The sequence below is a fragment of the Empidonax traillii genome, unplaced genomic scaffold (genome assembly GCF_003031625.1).
Source record: "Empidonax traillii isolate 1590-97213 ecotype Southwest subspecies unplaced genomic scaffold, ASM303162v1 scaffold31:size1920502, whole genome shotgun sequence".
In the NCBI taxonomy this organism is placed as follows: Eukaryota; Metazoa; Chordata; class Aves; order Passeriformes; family Tyrannidae; genus Empidonax; species Empidonax traillii.
Window position 1 is genome coordinate 706,910 of NW_020955224.1, and position 15,619 is coordinate 722,528.

General features: G+C 48.7%; 1 protein-coding gene across 1 annotated transcript in view; it reads left to right on the forward strand.

Annotated features, from left to right (window-relative positions):
- Window positions 1–206: 206 nt before the first annotated feature.
- Window positions 207–15,619, forward strand: part of ITPKB (inositol-trisphosphate 3-kinase B) — a 67,832-nt gene continuing 52,419 nt past the window's right edge. Inside the window, exons 1-2 of the mRNA XM_027911306.1 lie at window positions 207–435; window positions 1,836–2,919. Coding sequence (XP_027767107.1) covers window positions 1,999–2,919 — 921 coding nt within the window. The 5' untranslated portion in view covers window positions 207–435; window positions 1,836–1,998. The remainder of the gene's footprint in view (window positions 436–1,835; window positions 2,920–15,619) is intronic.

The window sequence follows — 15,619 nt, forward strand, 5'->3', positions numbered from 1 at the left end:
AAAAAAAAAAAAGAAAAAAAAAAAAAAAAAGAAACTTGTTCCGCTGAGTTCAACCCCAGACAGGCTCACAACTTCCTTCCTGCTCTCCTACCCCCTCCCTCCGCTCTCCTCCTCCTCGCCGCTCCTCTCCCTCTCCTCCTCCTCCTCCTCCTCTCTCCGCCTTTCCAGCCGCACCGGGAGCGGGCGCTGGGGCCGCGGCGCGGACCTGGCCGGAGCGCGGAGTCGCCCGCGCAGCCTTGGCCGCGGAAGCGCGGAGGGGCAGAGCCCGGCACCCCCGGCCGCACCGCGGGGCGAGGAGAGCCGCCCGGACCCGCGGAGGGAGCGGGACCCCCCGGCAGCCGCGCTCCGCGCCCGCGGCGATGGTTTCGGCAGCGCCCCGCGGCCGCCGGCGGGCGCTGCCGGGCGGCGCGCACTGAGCGCGGATCCCGCTCCCAGGTAAGCGGCGGAGCGAGGGGGTCGCGGCCGCCCCTCCACCGGGGGACCCCCGGCAGCTGCGCCGGGGGCTAGCGGGGCCCCGCGGGCAGGAAGGGGCGAGCTGGGGGCGGGCAGAGGGGCTGGGTGCTGCCCCGGGGCTCCGCGGGCTGTCCCGCACCCAAAGTCTGGCCGAGCACCTTGTGCCGGTGCTCGCTTTCGTGCTGGAGCCAGAGTGCTGGGAGCGCTGCGTTACCGGGGATTCCTGCGAAGAGGGACTGCTGAGCCTCACGCTGCCTCCAAGCAGTGCCTGGAGGGATGGGGAACCTTTTGGTTACACAGTAAGCGGGAACTGCGCTTTTAGACCTGGGGGCATTTTTCCTGCCAGGAGCCTCGCAGAGGGACGCACAGGGCTGCTGCTGACAGCATCGTGCACAAGTGCTTCCAAAGGCTTGTACACGCATAGCCAGAGTTAGCGCACTGTGTGTAAACAAGCCTGTACGCTCATGTGGGCAGTGTGTTTGTGTAGATCTCGTGGGTTCCCGTGCCCCAGCATGGGATGGGGTTGCAGCTGCAGTGGCAATGGAGCAAACAGACATGATGGAAGGCACGCTGAGGTGCACAGAGAGCACCTCATATATACAGGGGCACAGAGGGCCACCTAGGAAGACACAGTCTGTCACACATGTATGCAGTCACACCCTCACCAGAACAAACAGCACTGCACATCTCTGCATGTGGGATCCGGGCTGTGACTTGAAGGCAGCTGCAGTGGTTGATGCCCCAGAAGGCAGACATGCACAGGGGAGGCACGTTTAGTTAGGGAATGCATGAAGATATGCTAAGCTGTGTTATTGCACATGGTAACTGTGAGTAGTGGAGATGTGGCCCCATACCATACAAAACTCTGCAAGTACAAAGACTGTATCATTATATCACTGTCCATATATCACTGAACAGAAATCCTTCCTGAGACTTGATCTTGCTCATAGGTGACAAACTGGAAGGTGACAAATTTAAGCTGTTTGGAGTCTTTAACTTTCTTCAGAAAATGTCAGCTTTTGGGGCCAACACTTGAAAGGTGCCAACTTTCAGTTCACATCAGTTGACCTTAACTCCCTCATTCTGTTGAGGGAACTGTTTCTGGCTGTGTGTCCTCTTGGGCACCATTGCTGCGGTTGTGTCGGCAGGCAACCTGGAGGGGCAAGTAGGGAAGAGGGGAAACGGACCCAAATCTGATTTTCCCTTCACTCACATCCTTCTGATGACCAGGCTGGGCCGTGTCCCCAGAGGTGGCACACTGGGGCTGTGTGCAGGTGGGAGGGGCACACAGGAAGGGAAGAGTCTGGCCGGCTGTGTGTGCACAGCTGGATGGTGAGCTAAGGGAGGGCACAGAACTACTCTCACTGCTTCTCTCTCCTCAGCTGTCCTGTTTTATGGAGCTGCGGGCCAGATCCAGCCCAGCTCCCCTTTTGCCTCCTGGCGATGCTGCTGGTCCCGGCTCGGAGAGACTGTCGGCAGCCCCGCGGAGCCTGAGCGCCGAGGCGGCAGTGGCGACGGCCCCCCTGTGCATCCCGGCTGACTACTATGGCCGTGTACTGCTATGCGCTCAATAGCTTGGTGATGATGAATAGCAACAGCGAGGTGACAAGCGGCCGGAGCAAGACGCCGCCTCCTCCCGGACAAGTGCTGCCCAGGGGCCCGGAGACACCCGGCAGCTGCCGCTCGCTCCCTGTCTTCAGCCCGGCCCCCGTGCCGCCCCGCTCCCCACGCTGTGGCCCCTCTTTCCTCTTTCCACCACTTGAGGAGCCACTGCAGCAGCCAGGCAGCCCTGGGGGGCGGCGGGGCAGCCGGGGCGAAGAGGGGCAGCCAGGACCTCCCATGGCACGGCAGCTTCAGCGGGAACTGCACAACGTCCAGGTGAACCAGAAAGTGGGGCTCTTCGAGGCACACATCCAGGCACACAGCTCTGCTGCCCAGCCGCCACGCAGCCCCCAGCCATCCCGGCCCCGGCCCGCCAGCCCCACGGTGCCAGTGGTGGGACTTGGAATTGGACCTCGGCTGCGAGCCCACGGGGAGAGTGAGGCCCCCAATGCTGGTGGGGTGCAGGTTTGTCTGAGCACTGCAGAGCCCTCCGGGAGGCCAACAATGACAGTAGTGCCAGCTGTAGAGCTGGCAGAGAGCAGCAGCCCCCTGGAGCAGTCAGGACCCGCACCACGGCAAGGGGAGGTGGTGGTGGCCCCCACAGAACTTAAGGGCCAGTGCCCAGCCATTGGCGGAAGCATCCCTGCCGTTATTGTCACGGACCTGGGGGGCCCGGAGGAGGAGGCGGGCGCCGTGCCCCCCGGCAGCCTGCCCGTCAGGAAGCTGTCATCGTCCTCAGCATCTTCCACTGGCTTCTCCTCATCCTGGGAGGAGTCCGAGGAGGACATTTCCAGTGACCCCGAGCGCACCCTGGACCAGACCCCGGCCTTTCTGCAGACCCTGGACCAGCAGAAGCCCCGAGTGGTGAGTCTTGCACCACACCCTGGGGAGGTGGGGTGAGGGCTGGCGGCATCCCTGCTCTGAGGCAGAGCTGCAGTGGCAGGGCAGAGGTCTGTCGTGGCAGAGGTTTGCAGAGAAACTTTCCATTTGCTCAGCGGTGCTTACTTTCCTTCACATGAAAGGCTTTCAGACTTGGAACAGGGGTTCCTAGTCGGAAAATCCCCTGCACTCAGGAGAGAGCGCTGGTACCTGTCCCATTGTGCACGGTCCTCGCAGAGCTTCCCTAGTGCTGCATGCTGCCTGCTGGCATGCTTAAAATGCATCCATGGACTGCAGCCTTCTGCTGACGTGTGGTTAGGAGCCTCAGCTTTCCCTCAGTACAGCTTCTTGGGTGCTGAAGGTTTCCCATGATTTACATGAGCCTAAGGGAGAGTTTATTTCCTTCTTGGAGTCGAAACTGTGTGGGCCAACTGTCTGTTGAAATTTATACTGATACCCATCAGCATAGTGTCTGTGTCTTTCACATGGAAGCAAAAATCTTCAGAATTTCTGATAATTCCCCTTTTGAATAAAATTTTCTGCTTGTAGGTATCTTATATTTTAAGTAAGCATATTTTTATTTGGTATTTATATTAAGTTCATCTGTTTCACGATCTTTGTTTGTTGAGAAGCTGGTTGTGAGGCTTCAGGCAAGAGAAAGCATCAGGGTAGTATTACCCCTAGAGCAGAAAGGTCTTCTCAGAGAGGAGAACTTTGAGGCATTTTCCAGAGGCATGAGACAGTCATGGGATTTGTTGTGTCACTAGGGCAGTTCATTCTGTGTCTGAATGCTCCACACAGAGCGTGCTTTGCTCGGAGCTGCCACACCATTTATCCAGAAGGCTTTGAACCACTTTACTCCAGTGCAGGGCACCCATCACGAGGTTCTCCAACCAGCATGTGGTCTCTCTCATCCTCCAGCTCTGAGAGAATTCACTGATTTGAACCCAGCACTGAAGCCTCACATTGACAAAATGCTGAAACATGCAGGGCAACCCAGTGGCTCCTTTGTTTAAAGAATTTGATAAAGACCCATTGAATTTCAGTGGTGTGGTTCACTATGTTTAACTTTCTGCAGACACATGGTAGTGAAAGTCTTGCTAAGTTCAATGACACAAGGAAAACTGGAGATGTTTAAGGGAAGGTATCAAACTTGGAAGAACTGAGATTGTGGTTTGTAAAATGCTCAGCAGACTGAAGTAAGTATCTTTTATTTTGTCCTTGTTCTGTCCCATTCCAAGAATTCGGGCTCAGTTCTGCTCAGGATAGAGCAGCAGTTGGGTAAAAGCACAGTTAATGAAGTTACGAATCTGTGGCTCATCGTGTTTGCAGACAGTTTTGTATTTTGGGGCTCTTGGCTGATGAATCAGCTTGCTCCCTTTGGGAGCTGCTACAATCCCGCTGCTGATTAAATTCTGCTGGTTTTGTGTGCATAAGCTGTAGTAATCTCTGCTCCTTTCTCTGTACTAATGACTGTTCCCTGTGCCAGATCCCACTGATTTGCTGCTGAAAACATTTCATTGATGGGCAAAAGCGTGCCTGATGCTCCTGTGGAAAACTTCCTGATGCCTCAAGCTGACTCTGTGTTACCTCCTGTGGCCCCAGTGAGCCCAGCCAGGCTGGTGGCTCAGCAGTGAACAGGCAAGGCTCGTTTGTATTGCCAAAAGGCCTGGATCAGAGCAAGCTCAGATCAGGTCTAAGACCAGAGTAACTCAGCTGGGCTCAGTGGGACTACTCAAGCTAAACGAGATGAAGATCTGGTCCAGAACATGTCAGACATCCCGAGGAGGTGCACTTGATTTTGTGTTTCAATGCTGGAGTTGTCTCAGCAGGAGCAGCTGGGCTAATTTACAATGATACTTTTCCACTGGGCTCCACAGGTCCCGTGCAGGGCTGATCACTGACTTTGGCAGGTTATAGTCAACTTCTCAGCAGGATGGTGTGCAAATGCCCAGTAATTCAAAGCTGATTCGTATAAATAACACCCAACTTTGTGTACTCGTTGGCAATGTCTTGTAAATCCATAATGACAGCAGAAGGCAGCTACTGAAGCAGTGTCAGGTTGCACACTAATTTGTTTTCATGAACTCACTATTTCCTTTTGACGATGCACATGGTCTGGAAATGAGTTATGTAATGAGGGACAGCGTATCAGAAACTCTCTCCACAAGTTGTGCTTTTCTGTCACCTCCTGGGAGACCTCCGCCGACAGAAACCAACACGGTGCCTCTGGGTTGGGTGTATAAACACTGGGCAGGCAGAGGACCCTGCCTGTCTGCACTGGGTACTGCTGGCACGGGGGAGGGCTGTGGTACCTGGGGGAGAGGTAATGACGAGCAACAGGAAAGCAGTTCTTGCTGCAGATGCAGTATGTGCTGCACATCTCACATAGCATGTTTACAGGTTCGATAAACAGGAGGCCCTTCCTTTCTGGTGGCTGTCTGGCCTAGCAGATCTGGTAGGGATGTCTGGCTGTCTATTGTAGTTCCTCCTGATGTCCCAGGGAAATGGGCAGATCCCTCCATCTGGCATGGACTCATCCTCCGTTTGTACTGCAGGTAGGAAACTTGTGTTCAGGCCTGAAACTTGGCCAGTAAGAAAGTGACGTTGCGTAGAGAAAGAGAGGGAGGTATTGTGGCCACATTTTTGGACACCGTGACCTGGAGCAGCTCTGTGTCTGAAACCGGCTCTGCCTCTGTTAATTGAAAGTTTGCAGTGTTTTGCCTGTCCCTGGAGTGCTGTGGTGCTCAGTGGGCTGCACAGCACTGGGGAACAGTGACCCAGCTGTGACAGTTGCAGACTTGTGAAGTGCAGTGACAATAACAGCAGTGTGACATTTTGCTGGTGTCTGATCATGAGTCTACTTAAGTAAGGTCTGAGTAAACCTTCACCTAAGGGCTTTTGCAGCTGTGGCTTTCCCCGGGCTGTGGGCTGCTGCTGGAGAAACCCCAGGCTTGTTTATTGATGCTTGCAAGGTTTCAAAGGCACTTGAGCACTTACACTTCTCAGGCTGTGTGGGAGGGATGGGCTGTCCAGGTGCCATGCTGGGATGGGGACACCATGGTTTGGGAATGCCATGGGGCAGCACTTCTTGCACACCCCCTGTGACATCAACACGGGCAGTCTGGGGAAGGAGTGGGTACCTCTGCTCACCTACCACCCAAGGCAGGAGGATGCAGTGGCTGTTGGAAGGTGCCTGTCTCTGTCCCAGTGTGTCTCGTGCTAAGGGAGGATTTCTCTCCTCCATGGCTGATTGCACACGTTGGGTTTGTAGGGGAGTGAGAAGGTCTCCTTGTCCCAGGGTACAGGTAGCCTGAGATGGCAGCCCAACTTCTGAAGGGATTTCACACCCAAAATAAGACACATTCTTGCTGTGACTCCCTGCGACTTCTTGAGTGGAAAAATACCAGTGTGTTAGTTTTGCTGTTCCTGGGGAACTCTGTTGGCTCTTCCCAAAGGAAAGCTGCTAACCAGTGTGTACTCAGCAGCAGGAGATTTGTCCCAGTCTTCGAAACTGGCATGCCCTTTAAATGGAAGATATTCCAATGGTTGTCATTAGTGAGCCGTTGTCATTGACCTAAATTCCCTAGTTTGTCAACTCCTCAGCAACTAGAGACAAAGCGACAGACAAGTGGGGGGAAAGGCAGAAATTGCGCAAGCACGTACTGTAGAAAAATGACATGTCAACAGGGGAAAAAGCCTTCCTGGAAAAACAGTGCAAGACACTGCAGTGTTCCTCTTCCTGGCTTTCCCACAGCCGCCATGGAAACACAAGGATGTACAGCAGAATAGTAAATCAAGTGACTTGGTACATTGTGAAATGACTACTTCTTTCAGCAGGCAGAGCAGCTTGCTCAGAATAAGAGACTTCCATTAAGCTGTGCAAAAGGACAAAAACTTTTGGAAAAAACTAATGGCGTTGCTGCTGACAGGTGATTTTTAAATTGATTTATTTGTTTGACTCACAGTGGCTGTAACACGGTTCTGAAAGGAGCCAAGTTTATAAAGGGTTAGTGTCAGCCAAGGGCCTGTGGGACCCTTACTGATTTCTCTTTGAGATATTCCAAGGCATAAGCTGACAACAGCACTCCTGATTTGTTCCTATAAAAATCAATCAAATTAAATATGCTTTCATTCCCATTCCTAGCTGTCACTGTGATCAGGAAGTCTCCGTGTAACAGAAACCATGACCACATGGTGATGCATGTATATCTTTATGCTGACTGTGTTTATGTGTTTTACTCCTTCCTCCCACTGTGTTTGTCTTGAAAGCTCCTAAGCTTATGAGCTTGTGAGTGGTATCACTGATTTAGTATCAATATAATGTCTAGCACATTAGGGCCCTGCTGGCTTGCTCAGAAGAGCAACTTTTCCTCTAGTAATGTGCATCATTGACCCAGGAAGGTGCTCAGCACACTTGGTGTGCTGCCAAAGGATGGAGTCTCCTTCAGCCCTGTGGGAACACTAGGATAAAGAGGAGGATGAGGTGGACACCTCTGTGTTCCCACTCTCAGAACAGCACGGCGTATTTTTGGGATGAGCTGACTCTGCTGTCTCTGGTGCTCAGTGGACTGGGCAGATCTTCAGACTCTGTGTGGATGGAGGCTGTGTGCTCCAGGGAGTTCACAAAGCATTACTCTCTATTCAGTAGCTTATCTTCTGCCTTCTCACGTGGCCCTCTCAGGGAATAAGCAGCTTTCCTATGGGCTCCCACCCACAGAGTCCAAGTAAAGATGCAGCTATAACCCAATGAGAGACATATGGTGCTACTTCAAGTCCGTTTCCATCAGCATTTTTAAGCTCATTGGGAAGGTTTCTTCTCTGTGCACATTTCTCCATGATTGACAGTGCAGGAATTACATGGCACATAGCAGATCCTTTTCATTGGGGGACTTACTTGCTAACACAGCTGCTGTCCCTTGCATATTTTGTTTCTCAAGCAATTTCACACTGAAAGCATTCATAAAGAGTTGTTAAAATAAAAAGACATTTCTGAGATGCAGGAAGAACAAACATTAGGCCCATCATTCTTAGGGTCTCCACCTCTGAAACATTCAGATTTCCACCTCTTCTTCTGGGAACTGCAGAGTGTCAGGAGCTTGGCTGGTTGGACCCTTAGGCTGAATGTCCGCAGAGTGAATTTCACAGGTCAGTGGAAACGTTAGAGTTTTGCCTTTACCTTTTGAGGCTTGCAATGACAAAACTAAAACTGTAGTCAGCACCTATCTCATGTTTTCCATATTATTTTTATAATGTGTTAGGACAAATTTGCATGTGAAGAAAATATTAGTGCAGCACTGAGCTCTCGCGTGCCATGCGATGGCTGAAAGCCACTGCTGAGCTAATGTTTTCTTTCCATGTAATTCTGTTCTAGCTCACTAGAGAAATAATGGCATCTATGTACGATGTTAAATGTTGCTTCAGCTAAGATTAGTCTTCTGTAATGGTTAGAGATTATGTTGTTTATACCAGTAGGTAAATTTGTGCAGTAAATTTGACCTGCTTTCTTCCAATGAAGCCCAGCCAAGCTTTCTAAGAAAGATATGTTAATATTTAACAGACAGTGAAAACTAAATGTTAACATTTTCAAATCACTGAATAACTTTGCAGCCTAATCCCTATTCTCAAATGTGACTTTTTGGGGAATGTGAGCTCCTACACTTGCCGGGTCACTTGAAATGGCTCTTTTATGGCATCCATCTTGCTTAGCTTGTTGGATGTCTCCTCCGGATAAACCTTCTTCTTAGGTACCTTTCTTCTCTGTTGACTCTGATGGGATCTTGAGGACTAGACCAAGAGTGTGCTTAAGACAGAGTAATCTGTTTCTAAAGTACTCATGAATGTCTGCAATAAAATTCATTGGAATTTCATTTTTACTCGTATAGATAAAAAGTCAGGTCACGCATAGCCTTCACAAAGGAAGCTGCCCCAGTCTGAGCTCTACCAGACTTATAAGTAAGTGCCTCTGAAATGGCTTTTAAATCAGTTTAGGCAGCAAAATGTGATTTGCTTTATAACAGAGAGGATAACGCAGCAGTGCCTTTCAGTGTGAGTTTGTGTGGGTATGTTCAGAAGCTCGCGGTCTCCAGCTGCAGTTTTCAGTCTTGGTGTATGTACTGTGGATGCGCTCAGAACTGGTGGAAGCTTTTGGAAAACGTAGACTGCAGCTTCTTCTTTCCCAGCCACTGTGGGAGTTGAGCACACAGAGCTGCTGTCAAGGCTGGGTGCCTTTGGAGATCCTCACTGCCACTGCCAGCCATGGATTGTGTTTACTCAGTGCTGGTGGCTTCTGCCTTCAGTTTCTCAGAGATGGGCAGTATTGGAGGCTAAAGCTACTGCTCAGTGTTAAGACCCATATTAGCCTTTTCAAGATATTTATTTCAACATTTTGGCCATGAAAAGAAATAGTCGATTTTTTTATAGTAAAGAACATTCTTTTCATTAATGACATGGGAAAAGAGACAGCCCAGTAGAAGGAATTAAATTGTTCCTTTCAGATATAAGGTTTATTGCTGGTCAAAACACAAGGACTGCTTTTGGAAGGAGAGTTAGGGTGTAAAACAACAAGTGTTTAACACTTACAGCTTCTTCTTACAAGCAGTACAGTGCATTATCTGATCAGTGCTACACAACAGGAACTTCATTAGCATTCAGCACTGTTGTGGTTTTAAGTAATAGTAAAGCATCCCTTGTCTCTGTGAAAGACAGATATGGACTCATGCAAGTTTTGCGCAGGGTTTCTTCCTGGACTTCTGGGCTTTCATCCTTGACTTTAAGTCTTGTACTTGGGGTCTTGGACAATAGGGTTCCTGGACTGTGGGAAGCAGAGGGAGGTCTCATGAGGCCTGCAGTCTTCACTGTCACAAAATGCCCTTCAACCAGAATGAAGACCAATATACCAACACCAGGAATAACCAGCACAACATCTTGGGAGAATGGCTATGGCAGGGAGCAGGCATAGCTCTCTCCTCCCACCCCATCAGTGTTTGCAGAAGGGGCTGTTTAGCAAGGGCTAAGCAATGGCAGCACCTACCTTCAGCATCACCTCCTTCTCCTCCCCCTTCGCTTCCTGTCCCTTTACCCTTGCTTGGGCAATTCATCTACAGCAAGATAGAATCAAAGAACCCTCTTCCTTTGCTAAACAATTCGTTCCTTTTGTTAGGGTCAGATAAAATGCTGATAAAAGCTGTTGTAGCTCCACTGAAGCCAGCAGGAGCATGCTGCAGGTTTGGTCCTTGATCATTTTTCTCCTCGCTCACCCCTGCATGTCTCCAGTTACATCTTGTGGTAAATCCAATATTAAACTGAATTAATGAACCAGAGATGCAGTCCCTGCAGGGAGGTTCGCCTGTTGGTAGGTACATTGCTTCGGAGCCTTTGGGGACAGGAGGTTTATAAATGGAAAGATCTGCGGGGTGGCTTTTTGGAAAGTGCATTTTAGGGTTGAGTGTTTTTCTCTCATTTCTTGATGAACAATCTCCAATCCCTGCCACTCGGGGGAAGGGCAGGAGCCAAGGCTGGCCTTCAGATCACCACTGAGCCTTGTTCTTTGCAGATGTACTTTGGGAAGGCGTTTTGGGAAGGCATAGGAATAGCTTTTATCCCATTGAGCTAAACGTGTTCAAGACATTTGCAGTAAATGGGCTCTTAAGTACAAGCCCACGTGTACCCCTCAAAAGACAGGAGACCAGGACGCCAAGGAGGGGTGGGAGTGAGGGGGAGGTGAGCAGGCTCTTTCTTGCCATGTGGACCATAGGAATTGCTCTGCTGGCAACCACAAGCCCCACTAGATATCCAGGGGCATCCTCCCACTGCAAGCAAGGTACAGAACAGCTGGGGGGAGAATTAGCAACATGTCCAAATGGTTGCTATTACGGGTAATATGTATTTAACACTCTGCAGGGACCATTTAAACCTGCATCTGTAGGAAGAGGAAAAAAGTCAGGTTTGCTTTTTTGGCAGACTGAAGATCGGAGAGTCCAATCTATAATCTCTCTTGGTATGTTTTATGTGGGTGGGTTTTGTTAAATTACAGGCAAAGTTATTGCACCCCTAGGCTACTCACATTAAATGTTTCTCCAGTTTTAGCAACATTCTTTCCAAGCTCAGCTACATTTGTTTTTGTCTTCTTCTCTATGGCAATTGATGAGCTAAGTCTAAAATCTATAACTCTGCAGGATCTCCTGTTATATATTTCTTCCACAGCTGTAGCTGAATCAGGACAGTATAATCCAATGACATATTGTAATGCCTAGTGCTTTCTTTAATACATTCCAGATTAAAGGAGTCAGCAAAGTTTACATATCCAAAGTAATAAATTTAAACAATAATAACGGTAAATCTTGAACCATGATTATATCTTTAAAGTGTTGGGGTTTTTTTCCCTCCTATCTTCTCTGGTCTGGCTAAAGTCTGTTTTTAGGAAACTTAACAGGACAGATAAAAGATGATGAGACAAACAACTTAATCCCTTAATAATGTCAAGTGGAAAATCCAACAACAGATTGGCAAGAAACTCAAATAACAACTGCAAAGTGACCCTTACTGAGGACTAAAGAACAAGTTTAAAAGGCTGAGCTTGGGATATAATTAGAGATGAGCCTGAATCAGTGCCCATAGGCTCAAATATTTCTTTGAACTCTGAAATGGAGCCAAATTAATTTTTTTTATCCATGCCTGCATAACATCAGCTTAGCTCCATTGAGGCCAGTTCAGCATCCCCTCGTACCTCATGCCGCCCTCGGTACTCACACAGAGTGATCCTGGAAGGCCCCAGAGTGGTATTTCCACCTCCTGGTGCTTTCCAGACGGAGTGTGGGATAGCAACAAGTGTGTGCAGCCCAGATGAGTGCCAGGTATGTGCCTGTCATGGCAGCAGGAAGAGAAGAGATCGACACTTCCACTCTGGCCTCAGAGTTCCAGTATCTTTTTCTGCTCTTGTCAGGGACTGGCACAGAGCTTCACCCCTGGGCAGCAACCTCAAGCAGTCTTGGGCTGCCATTAGAAGATATACCTTGGAAGCAAGGCATGTGGTCACAGGAGTAGGAGGCACTTGGAGTTGCAATTGCCAAGCAGCTTCATAAAGAGCACGTTAATTATTCTCTCTCTCCTAAGAGCCATATTTATTTAGAGCTGACAACCCTTCACCCTGGGGTTCCGTGGTAGGAATGTCTTACTTGGGTGGAGACCAGGGTGACCAGAAAAAAAACAAAGGAAAGAGATTTTAGATCCGTGTCTTATCTGTAGCCCCCTGAATTACTGTTGTATTTTTAAAAAGAATACCTGAAAAAGAATTGTTTGAAAAAGCCTTGACATGTGTACTCTCCCAGCTCCCTTGTTTTAACCTTCTCCTAGGAATTTGTGTATAAAATGTTCTCAATTCGGTTTATCTCTCTGCTTGACAAATCTTGTGTTTCCCTTCCGTACTTTTAGCAGAGTGGGAACTAACCCTGATCTTTTTGCAAAGTGAACAGAATTGCCTTGTCAGATGTCACATTCCCACCTTCACACACAAACAATGCGTGTCACAGTTTTTGAGCAAGATGTACCATCACTGGAAAAAAAAAAGTTGCGTAAAGCTCATACAAAGATGAGCTTTTGGAAAAGCAGCTCCAAACTGAACCAGACTCTCCCTCGGAGGAAGGAGCGGCTGATGTCATCCGTCTCTTGTTGAGTCCACCTTGCACAGCAGGTTAAAGCAAATGGTCTGAAGCCAGGTCAGTAGCTCAGCTTCTCCGTTAGCAGCCCCTCATCCACATCTCATCTCAAGGAGAAAAGACTTGGCCTCTCTCCTCAGGTCTCTGTTTTCTCTTGTTACCATGTGTAGCTGGAACAGCTTTTTTGAGCCAAGGAAAGCAGCATAGAATTCCAGGTGTTCACAAGTGACTGTAACGTTGACCAGGTGTTAAGCTGATAATGAGAGACAAATGCAGAGGTAGCATGATGCCACCTTGTCTGCTATTGTCTGTTCCTGTATTGCACATCCTGACCAGCTCTGGTGTTTGGTTTTGGAGCTTTTGGGAAGCTCAAAAGGCAGTTCCAGATCCCAGGTTTGTTCTTGTGGATGGGAACCCTTCCCAGAAGGGAGAAAGCTCAGAGAAACCTGTTTAATATAGGCTGATCTCATGCTTGAGCATACGCAGGAGTTGACCTTTCAGCACTGAAATAAGAAGTGATAGGAATAGAATAAATCACAGTCTTGAAAGAAAAGCCAAGTAGCTTAGACTTGCATCTCAGGAGAAGTCAAGGTAGGGGGGCTGAGGGAGCCATAGAGGGCCCAAATGACAGATTGAAAAGCAGTCTTTCAGCAATGGCTTTGGTGGATCTTTGCAGAGCAAGCCTGCAGAGCAAAAGCTATTGCAATGTGAATTGGGATATGAGGTGATGAGTCCTGAAGGTGAATTTTAGTCAGGTGGGTAGACTGGAAAGACTCTGTTAGGGATGTTATCCTGAAAAAATCCGCAAGACTTACAGATGGGTTGGATGTGAGGACTGAAAAAGATCCAAATTTTCCACTTGCTAAAAGTTTCAGGGTAGGAGCAAAACACAAATGAGAGCAGTAACATTTATACGTGCACTGCAAAGCCATAAATTGTTCTGTGAATTGCCAGGCTGCAAAGAGTCAAGCCTCTATATTGCACTGCAAGCCTTGAAACTGTCAATGTTTTGATTGAGTCCAAAGCCAAAATTTTTGTAACCTTGATATGAGACAGCTCCAGACGCCCATGGTACACCCCTTTAACCTTCAGGGGCCTGGCTTACAATGCAAGATTTTTCCAAGCGAACCAAAACTCAAAGCACTCCTCTCGTAGCTGGAAACCACATCCTGATGAGGAACTCTCTCCACATGGTGGCCTCTGTCAGAGCACAGGGAAGCCACAGTGGAGAGTCGGGCTGCTCTGTACTATAGAGCCCATCACTGCCCGGAGGGATGCTGAGGTTTGCCCTCCTGGCCCACTCTTCCCTGTGGATCACCCATGCTATGTCGCCAAGGCAGCCAGACTCTCAGACCCATCCAGACAAACCCTGACAGGGCAGGACATTGTAGGAGCTGGTTGGATCTGGAAGAACAGTTTTTTGGCAGAGAATAGATTTTCCAACAAATGTCAAGGGAGAGGGGGAGTCAAAATGATTCACAAATTCAAACACATTTTCTGAATAGTTCTGGCCTAGAAAAAAATACAGAGGTGGGGGAAGAGGGAGGGATGTTAAAAATAGCAATGGGTGTCATTCTGACACTTTCAGAATGAACTGTTTCATTTTGGGAATGGTTTGTTTATGTTTTGCAAACATTTGAACTGTAGATTTGATTCAAAATGGCATTTTTCACTTAAAAGTTGACCTCACCGCTAAAACACATTAAAAGAAGAGAAATGGGTTTTTTAGGACTTACATAACCTGAAATAAAACACCTCCTTATGCTTTGGCTCCACACGAGACGGTTCAGAGTTTTCCTTTCACAGCCCCTTGATTTTAGCTGCGTTCAGCCCAACCTGAACATCTCCTCTCCCCTTGCTTAAGGTTAAGGTCTGATGTTGTAAAGACTGTCCAGCTCCTGTGCTGGCCAACCTTAAGGTCCAATGCCATGGAGTAAGTACTGTAGTTTAATCTGAGGTCAACCACACATTGCTGTGATTCAGACTGAAACCTGTGGTATCAAATGAATAAGAGCTGTAGGTTTTGTAGATAACTGGCATCTTCTACGGAAGATGCAACGTCGAACCTCATTTAGAAAAATAACCCAAACTCCTGAGGCCCTGAAATCTGATCTAGAAATCTTCAGAGAAGCTGGAGTTTGCAGACAGCTGAATGACAGACTTTCACTCCCCCGACACTCACACTGGTCTCATTCAACTGATTCATTAAAGGAAAATGAGCAAACAGCTAGTAATTATTTTGTTGCAGCCAAAACGTGCTGCAGAGTTTCCTGGGCAGAGGGGAAGGAACACGTGCGTTTGCAGTACGATGAGCCATAGCTGAGCTTACTGTTCCCCACTGTGTTTTCTCCCTGGCTGGGACACATTGTACCATTTCCTCAGCTGAAGTCCATCCCTTGGTGACTGGAGTGGAATCTCCTTTGCTGAGATTTACCTTGACTGTCTCCTGAGGTCCTTTCCTCTCAGGCACAAAAGAGGGAGGAAAAACATACTACGTTGTGGGACAGCAACCTTTTTAACAGCAGCCTCTTTCGGACAGGGGCCATAGGAAAGACCTTTTTTATTTGTGCGGAGATCCTGGGTTTTACCTGGAATAGGCAGGTTTGGAAACATTTTTCTGGCCTTCTGTAGTTTTAATGTTACTGAAAGATGGATCTCATGGTGTGGACAGGACATGGATGTTTTTATCATAGAGGTTTGTGGGGGTGAGGTGTTGGCAGTGGCCGAGCATCAGAGTGGGTTGTCCTCCCTGCTCTCCTGGCAGCAGTGGGAACTGGGATGGCTCTGCTGCTTTCTGTGGTGGTTTTGGTCCCCCAGCAGTGGGGAGAGCAGGGATGAGTGCCTGCAGTGGGATGAGGGATCAAGGCCAGAGTGTGTGTGTCAGCTATGCAGTTCCTTCAGCCATGCATTTACTGTTCAAACACTGCCAACTCAAGCTCTCCCAGAAACAATGAGGATTGCCTTAAAAACCACCAAATGTTTCAGAGTTTTTTTGGAAGTGCTGGGTTTGATTGTTTTCCTAGTTTCTA